At 43.5% G+C, this 14,779-nt stretch overlaps 1 protein-coding gene across 4 annotated transcripts in view; it reads right to left on the bottom strand.

Annotated features, from left to right (window-relative positions):
* Nucleotides 1-398: 398 nt before the first annotated feature.
* Nucleotides 399-14,779, bottom strand: part of Ipo8 (importin 8) — a 63,212-nt gene continuing 48,831 nt past the window's right edge. For 2 of the 4 annotated variants that reach the window (XM_027430051.2, XM_035448536.1), the window contains 5 exons: nucleotides 12,245-12,465; nucleotides 9,811-10,016; nucleotides 8,155-8,355; nucleotides 4,854-4,970; nucleotides 399-2,608 (listed from right to left, as the gene is read on the bottom strand). In XM_027430051.2, coding sequence (XP_027285852.1) covers nucleotides 2,586-2,608; nucleotides 4,854-4,970; nucleotides 8,155-8,355; nucleotides 9,811-10,016; nucleotides 12,245-12,465 — 768 coding nt within the window. In that variant the 3' untranslated portion in view covers nucleotides 399-2,585. Of the gene's footprint in view, nucleotides 2,609-4,830; nucleotides 4,971-8,154; nucleotides 8,356-9,810; nucleotides 10,017-12,244; nucleotides 12,466-14,779 lie in introns of all 4 variants that reach the window. The other 2 variants (XM_027430053.2, XM_027430052.2) reach the window with 2 other exon arrangements.

The raw sequence follows: 14,779 nt of genomic DNA, 5'->3' as shown, positions 1-14,779 counted from the left end.
TACATTTAATTTTGAGACAGTCATACACCCCCCCAGGCTGGCCTCTAACTCAGCTTGATGATGAGGATGGCCTTGAACTGATCCTCCTGCCTGCTAGCAAGTGCTGGAATTACATGAATGTGTCACCGTGCCCTGCTCTAAAAGTATAGTGTAGGCTGGCCTCAAACCAGTGAGCCCCCTGTCTCATCCTCTTTATCATTTGTCTACCAGGATACACTACCATGGCCTGCAGAAGTATTCCCCTGCTCTCACTGTTCATGATGAGACCTGCTGGCTCTGACATCTCCTGCTGTCCTCTCAATACCAATAGCCCTCTTGTGTTCAGATTCCTGGAAGTCGGAAACACATGCCAATGAGTTATCACTTCAACATCCCAGAAAACATTCCATACAGCACAGTTCCATTTCTGGGAATTAGCCCACATTTTATTATACATATACAGTACATTCATGTAAGTTCCTGCATTTCAAGGTAACCAGATCACATCCCGGTTAGCACTTCTGGTAATAAAATCATACAATGACTCTGGCTTCAAAAACAAGGTGTGGTGGCGTGCAGGACTATGTCTTCCCTTTAATACTGCAGATGACAATTCACCACAAAACAAAGTAATATCTCCAAAACCCACGCCCAAGATCCAGTGTGTAGGCATTATTACCTATATTATAATTAAACCGTATGAGACATGAGAGAAACCAAACTATTTCAAAGATCTAAAATCCCCCAACAATGCAATCTTTCCCTTCTAACTGTTGGGGGACATGCAGCTTTGGTGCCCTGAAAAAAAAAAAGGGGCGATGAAAAATACAGGGTCATCTCACTTTGAAATGTATGGCTTCTCAAGATACTTCTGGGGGGGAAAAATTAAATAACCTAAATTTTTTACAAAGAGTAAGGGTTGGTAATTCAGGAAGCACCTAGAAAATTCTGCCAGTTGCTGATGGAAATTTTAACTGCAGATATTTCAGGGAAAAACAATGTGTATCACATCCAGAAATAACGTCAAGTCCTGATGACATATATGACATATTTCCATTTTGCCAAATGAAAGCACTGTGGTTCATGTTCTGCATTTGAACAGTTGAGGAAAATTCATCTGCAATACTGACATCACTCACCTATACACCCAGCTGATCAAGAGACCAACCCTTGGAGAATTAAAAAAAAAAAAAAAAAAAAAAACTGAGCCCCAATAAAAGACAACCTAAATCAGGCTGGAGGAATTTCAGACTGTGAGAAAGCAAGCTGCTAGATCTGTTAGGTCTTTTTACTAAATGGAAATCCTCTGTAGTGGCTGTAACTCCAACCCCTGGGAGGCTGATGCTGGAAGACTGCCACAAGTCTGAGGCCAGACTGGGCTGCAAAGAGAGTTCCAGTCCAGCCAGAACTGGGTAGCAAGACCCTGACTTCAAAAGAAGTTAAAAATCAGCTGGGTGTGTTAATGGCAGTCAGAGGTTGAGTCAAGAGGACTGTAACTTTGAGGCCTGCCTGAGTTGCATACAGAGCAAGACTCTATCTCAAAAAGAAGAGGGCTGGAAGGAGAAAAAAAAAAAAAAAATTGTAAAATGCATTGGGCCCTGTCCTACATGGCTAGAATGAATGCTAAGTTACTACCGACCAAGTCCCCACACAGAAATCACTGTCTGCTTAGAACTTCAATGTGCCTTCGTATTTGGATGCCCCCAACCCCTGCAGCATAATTAAACACATGATTCCTAAGAACTTCGGTCTTGCTCAGCTGCTAAGCCCAGTGACTGACAACAGTAACTAACCAGTCTCTGCTGCCGGCTGCCAAGAAGCGGGTAAACCCTGAACTTAGCAGGTTACAATGTAATCAACACATTTGTGATCCTAAAAGAAACATCACCCTGTTCAAGAGGGAAAATGTGATGGAAAAGGGAATATACAACAGTGCTCAGGAAAGCTGCAGATGACTTTTGGAAAACCAAAGCCACTGCCTAAGCTCCAACCTTTGAAGAAAAATCCTCTGGGCGCAGGGTGGCCAAAGGGGGCAGGGTCGTTTCTGAAACCAGAGTGAGACTTGCACTAACTGCCTGTCAGTCAGTACAGAGTAAAACGCAGAATAAAATGACACATAACCAAGGTTACAGGGTATCTAGAAATACGTTTCATGATTTAAAAAAATTGCAACGCACTCCAAAAAAATTTTTTTTCTGATAATTCATGTACAACAGAAGGCACTGTTATCCGCATAAATCCACTGATTCTGCATGGCAAAAACCTGAGACGCATGCGCCGTACCTAACTCTAAACCCCTCAGCGTTCGTCCTTCCGAGCAGACGCTTTGTCCTTTCTGATCAATGATTCTGCTTTTCTTAAACTTCGTACATTACAGTAGCTGTTGAAAAATACGTATTCCAGGTTAGAAGGAACAAGGGAAGGGCGAGCGAGTCCACGGCTGCCTGATGCCGATGACACAGCCCCTTGCTTCCCTCTCTCTCGGCCCTCTCGCATCCCGTGAAATATGCAGCAACGGTGATGATGGTCGGTGAACGGTTGGATGCGCCTTTCGGTTGTTGCTGGGCGCGACCCCAAAGGTAAAGGCAGAGAAGATGCCCTTGTCCTCAAATGTGAAGCCTCCCTGCTACTGAACAGAGAGGGGAGGGAAGACATAAAAGGATGTTTAAGGTGAGAGTATGGAAGAAACCTTCAAGTGCCAGACTTTCATGAAGTGGACTGGTTTTAGTTTTGTTTCCAGACAGGCTCTCATGTAGCCCAGATTAGCAGCTAACTCACTATGTGACTGAGGATGGCCTTGAACTCCTGATCCCCCTGCCTCTGCACCCCAAGTGCTGGGATTATATACACCAATTCCCCTCCCCACCTTGTTGCCATGCCTGCCTCTTTTCTATGGATTTACGACTTTAAATGAATGCGATTCCTCGTATTAGTGGTGCCATCTAAATGAATGCCAGCCTTTAACAAAACCATACTGACAAGCAGTTATGTTTACCCTGGAAAAACTGTTTGCTAAAGTAAGTGAAATGTAAACAGTTCTGAAGCTGGGAGCCAAGGGCTGCAGGTTCCACTCAGCATCAGATGCTGACAAAACATGCATTGCTCCCTACCCCAAACAGTGACACTGAAGAACAGTCCTCAACTAAAACTCCCATCTCCCACTGAAATAGTTTGTAACCACAAAATCTTTCCCACTAATGACCCAGGAGTGAGCTCAAAATCCCAACATTAAACAATTTCTCCTTCATAAAAGCTGAAAATTGACAAGTTGCCAACAAATATAAATGAGAACTTGCTCCATTTTGGGTCATAAATGTCCCAAGTCCACACGATGAACACTGGGTTCCCAGACTCTGGCACTACAGGAGGTAGCAGAGCCTTGAAGAGGAGAGGCCTTGTGGGAGGAAGTGAGGTTTCTGTGTGTGTGTGTGTGTGTGTGTGTGTGTGTGTGTGAGGAGAGAGAGAGAGAGAGAGAGAGAGAGAGAGAGAGAGAGAGAGAGAGAGAGAGTCAGTGTGCATGTAAACACATTTGCCGAGTGTATGCAATATGTGTGCAGGTGTCCAAGAGGCCAGATGTGAGTACTGGGAACCTAATCTGGGTCCTCTACAAGAGTAGCAAGTGCTCTTAATTGCTCAGCCCCCTCTTGAGCCACACAGGGTGTGATTTTAAAGGGGATACTTGGAGTCCAGTCCCATTCTCTCTGCTGCTGCTGCTGAGATCCCTGGAAACCAGCCCATTTCCTCCACCTCACACTCCTCCCAGGAGACACGACCTCACCAGAGGCTCAAAATCAAGGGACTGAACCAAGAGTCAAAATAAAACCTCCTCCTCTTAAGTTGATCTCCTTAGGTACCAAGTAACATCAGTGATAACCTGAGCAACGTGGCATTTCATTTTCAAGAATACAAGCTCTTTCTAAGATCCACAGGGTGCTTTTTGGTCCATCTGTTGTAGATGTTAGGTGGATACTGGGCTGACAAAGTCTTTCTCAGAAAGACTTGTCCCAACCCTTACTTCTCCAAAACATGAGGAGGATGTGAGTTGGGGAAACACTAATAACCCCTACCCAGAAATGATGTTGAGAGAGATACAATATTATGATTAAAAAGAACCATCAAACTGGGCCTAGTGGTACAGGGACATGCCTATAATCCAGCTACTCAGAAGGTTGAGGCAGGAAGATCACAAGTCCAAAGATTATAAATTTGAGGCTAGACCAGCCAATTTAGTAACATCTCATTTTAAAAGAAAGGAAAAAGCTGGGCGGTGGTGGTGCTCGCCTTTAATTCCAGCACTCGGGAGGCAGAGGCAGGCGGAGCTCTGTGAGTTCGAGATTAACCTGGTCTACAAGAGCTAGTTCCAGGACAGCCTCCAAAGCCACAGAAAAACCCTGTCTCAAAAAACCAAAAAACAACAACAACAACAAAAAACAGTAGGCATGGTGGCATACACCTTAATGAGGGTTGAGGCAGGAGGATAGTGAGTTTGAAGTTAGCTTGGACTATGCAATGAGTTCCAGGCTACAAAGTAAAACCCAATCTCGACGGAGACAGAGACAGAGAGAGAAAGACTGGGAGGTGGAAGGACTAGGATCATAGCTCACTGGTACATTATTTGCCCAGCATGTACGAAGCTCTGAGTTCAAACTCCAGCATCTCAAAAAGAGAGAAAAAACAAGCCCAGGAGAAGTAACACAGACTAGTAACTCTAGCACACACAGATGAAAATAGGAGGATTACACACTCAGGCCAGCTCAGGAACATAGCAAGATCCTGTCTTAAAAACAAAACAATGGGATTGCTCATTTTCACGAAGGGCTGCTCTTCAGCCATTTTAATTAAGTGTGGCACATGGCAGCCACCGGGGGACTGACCTGCCATTGTCCGTCGATGCTCTGCCACTGTGTACACCTCCTGAAGCTTTCTCTTCTGGTCCTCACTGAGTGGTGCCACCAGCAGCTGATACCAGGCGGCATCCCGATTCTGCACAGCTATGGCGTTTCGGGGGGGTTTGGAGAAGGAAAGGGGAGACAGCCAGCGACCATTATTATCTCAGGAAAAGTAAGTGGCACGATCAGATCTCAATGAAGTTAGTAAGACACGGGATAATAAAACTGATCCCGATCCCAACAGACAATCACTTCTGAGGGCCCACTCACCCAACCGAGAGGATCCACAAGGAATGTCCCCGTTACAAATGTGTGATTTCCCTAATTCTGTCCTTTCTATCTTCTTTTTCTGCAAGTTTTCCCAGATATATATATATATATATATATATATATATATATATATATATATATATATATATCCCAGAATGCCTGACACTGGGAAACACCTGGGCTCACCTGTTACCGTCCTCCTGGAATCTTCCTAGTATCTTCGTACCAGCTCTGTTTCTACACTGAAGGCCCAAGTCTGCACCCTTAGGCAAAATCCTTCCCCTTTATTCCTGGACTTTTCCAACTAAATGCTTCAAACTTAACAAGACTGAAACCAAGTTCAACATCTTTCTAAATGCTTTCACTCTCCCATTTTTATCACAGCTCTAAACCCTTCCTATCTGTAGCCATGCCCAGCCCACATCAAACTCTGCCTGTCTCTTAACGTCCTCTACCTACACACTCTTCCCACCAGAGTCCACACTGTGCACCTGGGTCTAACAATCTCACGTTGCTTGGGATCCTGAAGATCCACCCCACTCTGTGCTGGGCAAAAAGGGGCCCTTATTCAAGGCAGTCACCCTCAGTTCTATGCCATCCTCCCCAGGAACTCCTGCCCACGCTTGTCAACAGACAGCCATGCAACCCCAGCAGGGGACCTTCTAAACTGTTGTGCATGTTCAGGCTGCACTTGAGACCCAAGAGCTCCTGTGGTGGTCAGGGTGCATGCTGTGTCTACAGATGACCATCCTGGAGCATACCTTCCTATCCCTATCTCCACAGCTGGCTTTCAAAGCACTCCTATACTTGTGTCAGAACTAAATAATGGCGGTGTGTTATGCTGGCATTGCCTAGTTGGCAAAAGTAGTAGGCGCGCATGAGAATATTAAACATCTAATAGTAGAAATAAATGATAACACACAGAACTACTATTTAACCATAAAGCAAATAACAGACATTAGTTAAGGGTTTTTTTAAGTACAAGTTATAGGTTAATAATTTTCTAAGTATTTCACTGGCTTATTCTCTATTTTTATTTGTAGGGAACGAGTGAATGAGTTGAATGTGTGTTGTTGACATGAGCACCGCTATGTCAAGGACACCAGAGCCTCAGCCCCATGGGAGCAGCAAAGCTTCTCTGGAGGAGGCTCAGAGTACGGCAAAGCTTTCCTTGGATCCATGTGCAAATATTGACAGTGTGTGCAGAAAATGTCCATCCTGGCTCGTCCCAACTCCTGCCACCCAACATTTACAGTTGTCTATAATAACCCCACCCCCTGTTCAACTGTGTATAACAAACTCACTGAGCTTCAAGGGTACTGCAGCTTCTTAACTAGAAAGCCCAACCCATCTGAATCCCAGTTTTCTCAGTGTTACTCTTCATTCCCTTGCAGTGGCATTATCTCTAAGGTTTCCATCCACATCTCCCTCTTGTGTTCATGTCTACTGCTCTTACTCATTTGGCAAGGCCTTTGAACACATGTGGCTTTAAGGAATCCTATAACTTACAAGTGTTACTCTCTGCACAAAGTCAGTGAAGTCAATGTAGAAAAGCATCCCTTCATTGGGTCTTGTCCTCTGTGTCTTCCCATAAGGACTTGGGAATAATTAACAGGCTCACAGCCACAGTGGTTGAGCACTGCATGCCTGGACCACTTTACCCGCAATTGTAAAAGTGGCCATTGTGAGTTCGTACAGTGGTGGACAGGCAGTGCAGCTCTGTGGCAGGGTTGGCATCATGTATGTCTCCCACCCCCGGGTCCACCATGACACCCAAGTGGAAGGTCAGCTCAAGAGGAGTGGCAAAGGTGGAGGAGCCCAAGCACCACTCTGCAAGGCTACTCCGCAAGGCTGTCAGCCGAGCCCATCCACCAAAGTGCACAGGAAGCCAAAAAAGGCCCCACCCGTCATGTCTGTCATTGGCCCCTGCCTCCCATCTTGTGCAATACAGAGGGATATTTTCTATCAACTATTTGTAAATTCAAGTTTTTTTAGCAGCTCTAGAAACGTTTTTAAAAGGTGGGGGAAATCATATCTTATCCTATTCTTTTTATGTGTAAACAATATTTTAAGAGGTTAAATCATTTGCTGGTTCCTTATTTTTTTTGGAACAACCAGAAAATAGCAGGACCCTGAATCAGGAGAGGCTGTGACTGTCTCGGGGGGCACTACAACATTCTGTTAGAGGGGGATGGTTTTACATCCTACAATGCAAAGCATACGAAGCGGTAACTTAGGAGTCTTGGTTCTGCATTTGTGTCTAGAGTATTTTCAGTTATGTCTGGTCTTGTGTTTCTGGTAGAACCATTATATATATATATATATATATATATATATATATATATATATATATATATATACACACACACACACACACATTCCTCGGTCCTTGCCCTTGCCCTGTCAGAACTGTAACGTCTCTGGTCATGGCCATCTGTTTTCCTAACAACTGTGATTATAATGGGCTGTGGCAGAAAACTGTGGGTCAGTGGGATGGAGGATTGTAAGCATCTGAGTGTTACATGAGGTCTTAGGGAGAGCTTGACACCTGTGAGGCTGGAGAATCACTGGAACAAGTTCAAGGAGAAACAGCACATGGCTCTCCATGGGTACGTGGACACAACGTATGACTCTTCGGAGATTGGGTGCATGTATTAGGAATTGAAATGTCTGTGTTCTCTGCTCCTCAACCACTAACATCTCATTTGTGAAAGAGAAAACAGCCATTCTGACACTTGTGCTGAACATGACATCTGTAAAGATGGCTGGCAAGCCCATCCTGATGCTGCTACTACAGCAATGGGAGTCTAGGATTGCTTTTTGAGTGTGTCATGATGCTAACCTTTTGCATTTTAAGTATGTTTGGATATTTTTCTAAAGCAAAAGACAAAATCTCAGAGAATCTATACCAGTATGGGAGCAGATCCCAAAACAACTTCTAACAGGAAGAAATTAAAAATGTTTACAAACAATCTTCAGGTTTGGGGAATGGAGGTGGGGGGAGGTGAAGACATACTCAGTAGAGCTTGTGTAAAAAACTGGTACTCATCCACACTGTTGTCAAGGTCCAGTGGGGTGCTGAAGCCCTCGAGGGCTGTCTCCTCCAGCACTTCTTCATCCCAGTCGTCCTCTTCTTCCTCTTCAACTCTGCCATTGTGTGACTGCATAGCTTGAGCAGTAACACTTGTCTCCTCCTCCTCCTCACTGGAAATCTCCTCTGTGAGCCCATTAATTGTGTAAAAGAATGAAAAACAAGGATTATGAAATAATCTGGAAATGTGAAACCACCACAGAATCCTAGTTTGTTGATAAAGTTTGTCTAAACCTTAAGTATCTTGAAATTGTACTTTTTGAAGACAAATTACCCAAGAACCACTTTAAAAAAACATCCATCTGTGTAACAATCTTGTACTGACAGTGTATACCTAATCTAGGGAGTCATTTAGTTAATGGTAGCTACTGTCACTGAGCTTGTTAGTATAAACAAAAAAGTTAAGTCTTAAGTTGCTAATTCATAGTCAAGACCATCTGATTCTCTTACATTTATGCTTCTCAAGGCAAAACCACATCGACTGAGCTCCACTTAGAAGTCACTGAGGGTTTTGGTATCAAGGGACACAGCCCCAGTTTAAATGTGTCGCAGGCCAAGGAAAGTCAGTCTGTTTAATGATTCCAAACTGATGGGGGAGATTTCCTTCTGTATATATTATTGCTTGACTGGCCAGTAGCCAGGCAGGAAGTATAGGCGGGGTTACAAGACCAGAGGAATTCTGGGAAAGGTAAGGCAGAGAGAGGTCAACTGGGGAGATGCCATGTGGTTGAGGAAGGAGTAACAGGTTCGGAGCTTTCTCTGGTAAGATAAGACCATGTGGAAATACTTAGATTACTAGAAATGGATTAATAATTAAGAGAAAGCTATCCAATAAGAAGCCCGAGCCATTGGCCAAACAGTTTCTAATTAATACAAGCCTCAGTGTGTTTATTTGGAACTGAAGGGCTGCAGGACTAGGCTGAACAGAAACTCCAATGACATCAAACAGGCTAAAATGTAAAGAAAATGTGTGCTCAAATCAAACTCCAGGTCAGAAATGATAGTGCATGCACATGGTCCCAGGACACAGGAGACTGAATCAAGGGGAATCATGAATTTAAAACTAGTCTGAGCTACAAAGCAAGACCTGTCTCAAAAAACAAAAAAGCACAGGCCAGTGAGATGGCTCAGTGAGTTAGGCACTTGCCTCCAAGCCTGAAGATCTGAGTTCAATCCCCAGGACCCATGTGATAGCAAAGAACCAACTCCTGCAAGTTGTCCTCTGACTTCCACACACATGCACACACAAACAAGTATAACTTTAAGTTTTTAAAGCAAAATCTGGGGCTGGAGAGATAGCTCAGTGGTTAAGAGCCATGGTTGCTCTTGCAGAGGACCAGGGTTTGGTTCTCAGACCAAACCATGGTGTTTCACAACAATCTGAATTCTAGTTCTAGGAGACTGAACACCTTCTTCTGGTCTGTACAGGGACCAGGCACACATATGGCACACAAACATGCATGCTGGCAAACACTCATGCACAAAAAATAATAATTTAATTTTTATAATATCAAATTAATGATAAACTGATTTTAAAAAGCAAAATGGACTATAGAGTGAATCATAAGTAGCAGGCTTTACCATTTTCCTCCATGTCGGCTTTCTCTGCTTTTGAGGGATCTCCGCGGTTTACCAGTTCACGGGTAGCACAGACCTGCTTCAGGCCAAGGAACAGGAAGAGAATGGAAGGCAGGATCTGTGCAGCCACTGCGTCCACAGCAGGAGGTCGGTGCTGCAGTTCCAAGAGGATGCTCAGTCCTATGATACACATCTTCCGGTCGTGGTGTCTGCAGATGTTGGAAAATATGCAGATGTGGTCACAAAGGACAAACTCTTCCTAATGCTGTGACCCTTTAATACACTCCTTCATGTTGTGGTGATCCCCCAACCATAAACTATTTTCTTTTTCTTTTTTGTTATTACTAGTTTATTTTTTTCTCTTTTTTCATTAATTTAATTTTTACAATAGAACCCCAGTTCCCCCTCCCTCCTTTCCTCGCACACCTTGCACTCCCCCCTCCTCCCATCTGCTCCATGGAGAGGGTGAGGCCTCCCATAGTCTACTCCCAAGTCTACTAAGTCTGTCCCATCATCTCGTTGAGGCAGGACCAAGGCCCCTCTCCACCCCCCACACCTCTGTGTCTAGGCTGGGAAAGGTATCTCTCCATATAGAATGGGCTCCACTAAGTCAGTTTGTGCATTAGAGTTAGATCTTGGACCCACTGTCAGTGGCCTCATATATTGTCCCAGCCCCACCATTGCCACCTATATTAAGGGAGTCTAGTTTGGTCTTATGCAGGTTCCCCATTTGTCAGACCTGAGTCAGTGACCTCTCACTAGCTTGGATCAGCTGATTCTATGGGTTTCCCCATCATGGTCTTGACTCCTTGTTCATATTTTTGATCCTCCCTCACTTCAATTGTGCTCCAAGACATAAACTATTTTATGCAATTTTCCTAACTGTTAATCATTATGGAAATTATTTTTGGAGACAGAGGTTAGTCAAAGCGGTCGAGACCCATAGGTTGAGAACCACTGCTCTAGAAAAACTAAAGCAAGTGAAACCCTGCGTAAACCAAATTCTACAAACCAACCAACCAACCAACCAACCAACCAACTCTTATCACAAAGACCTGTGAGGGAGGTCAGGTGTGGTGTCTCATCCCTACAACCACATCTCTGAAGACACTGAGGCAGGGGTACTATAAATTCAAGGTAAACCTGGACTATAGAGCAATTTCAGGGCCAGCCTGGGCTGTAAGATAAGACTTGGTTACGGGACAGAGGACAAGGCTTACAGGAGTCTACAATTAGCATTTTGAATTTTGCAATAACACCACTTACAATTAATAAAAGAGCTGTATCTGAACGTTAACACAATGAGGTTTGTTAGAGCTGAAATGTCTACTTGGCAGCGTAAGATTCCTACACACTGGGAAAAATAATTCTGTAGACTTGCTCTCTTGGCCTGGTCCTCAAGCTTTCTTGGCAGATATGGTCCATCCACACCAACCCCAGGTGCCAAAAATACTTCAAGAAGTCAGCACCTAGCATATTGACCTGGTTGCCTACACACATCTACCATCAGCCTCTGCTAACAGAATAAGGAGATTTTAATTACAAAGGAAAAATGATTGGTCACATACTTTTCTATGAAATATTTCCTTTGTTTAAATACTTCAAAAATTAAAAAGACAAAAGCTAGGGGAAAAGAAACTCAGTGTTAAGAATACCAGTTCTTCTAGAGGACTTGAGATTGATTCCCAGTACCCACGAGTGGCTCATAACCACCTACAACACCAGCTCTGGGAGAGCCAAGACTTCTTCTGGCCCCTGAGGGTACCCAAACATGCATACACACATACACATGAATAAAAATAATTCCTAAAACCTTGTACTTAGAAGGTAGAGGCAGGAGGATCAATTATTTAAGGCCAGCCTAGGCACATGCAATATGTCTTGAAAACAAATAAAATTAAAAACAACTAATATTATACTATGCACTATACAATGTATCTTTCCATCAGGTGATACTTCAAAACATATTCCTAATTTTCTGGATTAAAGTGATGGCTCAGTAGGTAAAGGTTTAAGAACAGAACTGACTCCTGACAGCTGTCCTCAGACATTCCTCTATACACATGCCATGATACAACTGTGCCCACATACATACACTTCAAAAATTTATAAATAAAAATACACGAGAAATAGTCCCCAAGATATAAAGATTATCTCTCAACACATCACTGTATGAAAACTAAACTTCCAGCCGGGTGGTGGTAGCGCACACCTTTAATTCCAGCACTCGGGAGGCAGAGGCAGGCGAATCTCTGTGAGTTTGAGGCCAGCCTGCTCTACAGAGCGAGTTCCAGGACAGTCTCCAAAGCCACAGAGAAACCCTGTCCTGAAAAAACAAAAAAGCAAAAAAACAAAAAACAAAACAAAAAAAAAAGCAAAAAACAAAAACTAAACTTCCTGAAACATCGATGCCATATCAAACCAAAAAGGCACATACCCAAGGAAGTAATCGGTGTCATTCATCCACTGGTTTATGAACTGCGAGGTGACAGGTCCTGGGTTGTGTGGCAGCTGGACCTGCTCCAGGGTGTGCAGCAGCAGCTCAGGGTTGTAGTAAAGAGCGGCGATCGCCACCTGAAGACACATTGTGCGCAGCTCGCTGGTCTTGACCCCACGGGTCAATCTCTCCAAGACAAGTTGAACAAACAGCGGGATACACTGGAGGATGGGAAGGAAGCAAGAGTCACCCACACACTGCAGCCAAGAGACTTCCTGAAGGCTGATGCTGGCTGTATCACCAGTAAATGCATCTTTGTGACAGTAAAGTGTTTGCTTATTTCAACTGTGTGTAGGAGACGTTTAAAGACCTATGTTCCCATCAAACTCAGAGAGACCAACAGACTAAGTAGGCAAACAGTGGTAGTCTAAGAAGTCTCATTCCCTTTTATGTCCACGCTGAAGCCAGCAGGAGATTGAGCCACTCCTTCAAAAGAGCTCGCTCACTCAGCCACTTCCATGTTTAAAGTAAATGACAAAGACAGAACTGATATCCATCTGGAAATTAATGAATAAGACTATGAAGTGACCCATTTGTCTCTTGAAAAACAAAATCCTACTGCTACACATGAGAGCTCAAAAATGCTGGAGAAAACAAAACAACTGTGGGTCTCAAGTCCTCTGACTACAATGCTAACTCAAGCATTATTTCTCATTTAGATATTTAGTGTCCTTGGATTGGATAGGACTGGATTGGATCATACATGTCTGGTATCATTTACATTAAAATATACCAGCTGCCGGGTGTTGGTGCCTCACGCCTTTAATCCCAGCACTCGGGAGGCAGACACAGGCGGATCTCTGAGTTCAAGACCAGCCTGGTCTACAAGAGCTAGTTCCAGGACAGCCTCCAAAGCCACAGAGATACCCTGCCTCAAAACTCCCCCCCCAAAAAAAAAAAAAAAAAAAAATCACCAGCCATGGTGCAATAATTAGTTAAGAATCAGTAAAAATCACAAGGAAAGATTAACTTTGAGCCATCTGTGGTGGGACACGCCTTTAATCCCAGCACTCAGGAGGCAGAGGCAGGTGGATCTCTGAGTTGAGGCCAGCCTGGTCTACAGAACAAGTTTTAGGACAGCCAGGGTTACACAGAGAAACTCTGTCTCAAGAACCAGCACCACCCAAAAAATAAATAAACAAATAAATAAATAAATAAACTCTGACATGTTTCAAAACTAAAGTTTAACAAATATTTACTGTCATAGTAAAGCCACCAAGAGTTAAGGAAATCTTTAAGTTTTAAAATTAATATAGCAATTATCCATTTCTGTTAAATTAAAGCAATACTGATGACTTAGGAAAATATATTCATAGAAATGTTTTATTCAATAGGAAATAAATAAATAAATAAATAAATAAATAAATAAATAAATAAATGATCACCACCAATAGCACTGACATATTTCTACCAGCCCTCCTGGCAGAAATAACTCACAGGGACCTCTGAAGTATTCTTGACTAAAAAGACAAACCCTATTCCTCTAGCTGACAGGAAAGGCAGAGAAGCATCATGCCCAGGCTATACCTGAGGGTGCTATGTGGTGTCCACACTAACATTCCATCACCTACAGTGCTCAGCTCTGAGCTTCCAATCCTCTGGAACCCAAGTCTAAAACAAGCTCACTGCATCACACCACTGACTCTTTACTGACACACAGGGTCACTGCAGATGAAGGCACTGATCCAATACTTCCTACTTAGCACATCCCTCCAAACTGAAGCTGTCACCTTTTCCCACTTCATACAACTCTCCTAAGTTGATGATGATATAAAGTCATCAGACAACAATTTTCACATTCCCTCTATCTCAAGACACGTCACTGCATTATCTAAACAGCCCATTCAAGACCATCTATATGGCTCTGGGGTTTACAAAGCAAAAACATTCCATATTTAACTCGGAAAACAATATGATTATACCTTCCTAGACACACTCCAAATAGTCACACAACAGTTGACCTTTGTTTGGCCCATTTTCCCCTAGATTTGACCCTAGAAAAATTTTCCTTTTATGAACATCTATAACCACCTGTAGGCTGTAAGTGTGGGTGACATGACTCTGCTGCCCAATGGCCTCCTTACTCAGGGAAGGTTCCGCAGGCAAACCTAGGTTCTTGCCCTTTCCCGGCTCTCTCCTCTAACGCCTTCTGTTTTCTGATGCTTCCTACGCAATCTCCTGCTATAAAACCTGTTCCTTCCTTCCTACTGCTTTTCTCACACCTCCACCAGCCACAGCCTCCTTGCTCTTCTGCAGAAAACTGGTAGCACGCTCAGCAGCCAAGACCTTTGATTTGGTTGTTTCTCTGCTCAAGGGTTCTTTGAACAGGATCTAGCAAACATGATTTTTACTTTACAGGCTACATAGGATCTCCACTGCACATGCTTCAGTTTGTATTCTGTTACTGTTACCATTGCCATGAATGTTTCTGAGTCATTTTTTTTTCCTATCATTCAAACAGGATTTGGACCAGCA

The sequence above is a fragment of the Cricetulus griseus genome, chromosome 8 (assembly GCF_003668045.3).
Source record: "Cricetulus griseus strain 17A/GY chromosome 8, alternate assembly CriGri-PICRH-1.0, whole genome shotgun sequence".
In the NCBI taxonomy this organism is placed as follows: Eukaryota; Metazoa; Chordata; class Mammalia; order Rodentia; family Cricetidae; genus Cricetulus; species Cricetulus griseus.
The sequence above is the reverse complement of the archived record's forward strand: the minus strand, read 5'-3'. Positions and strand labels throughout refer to the sequence as shown.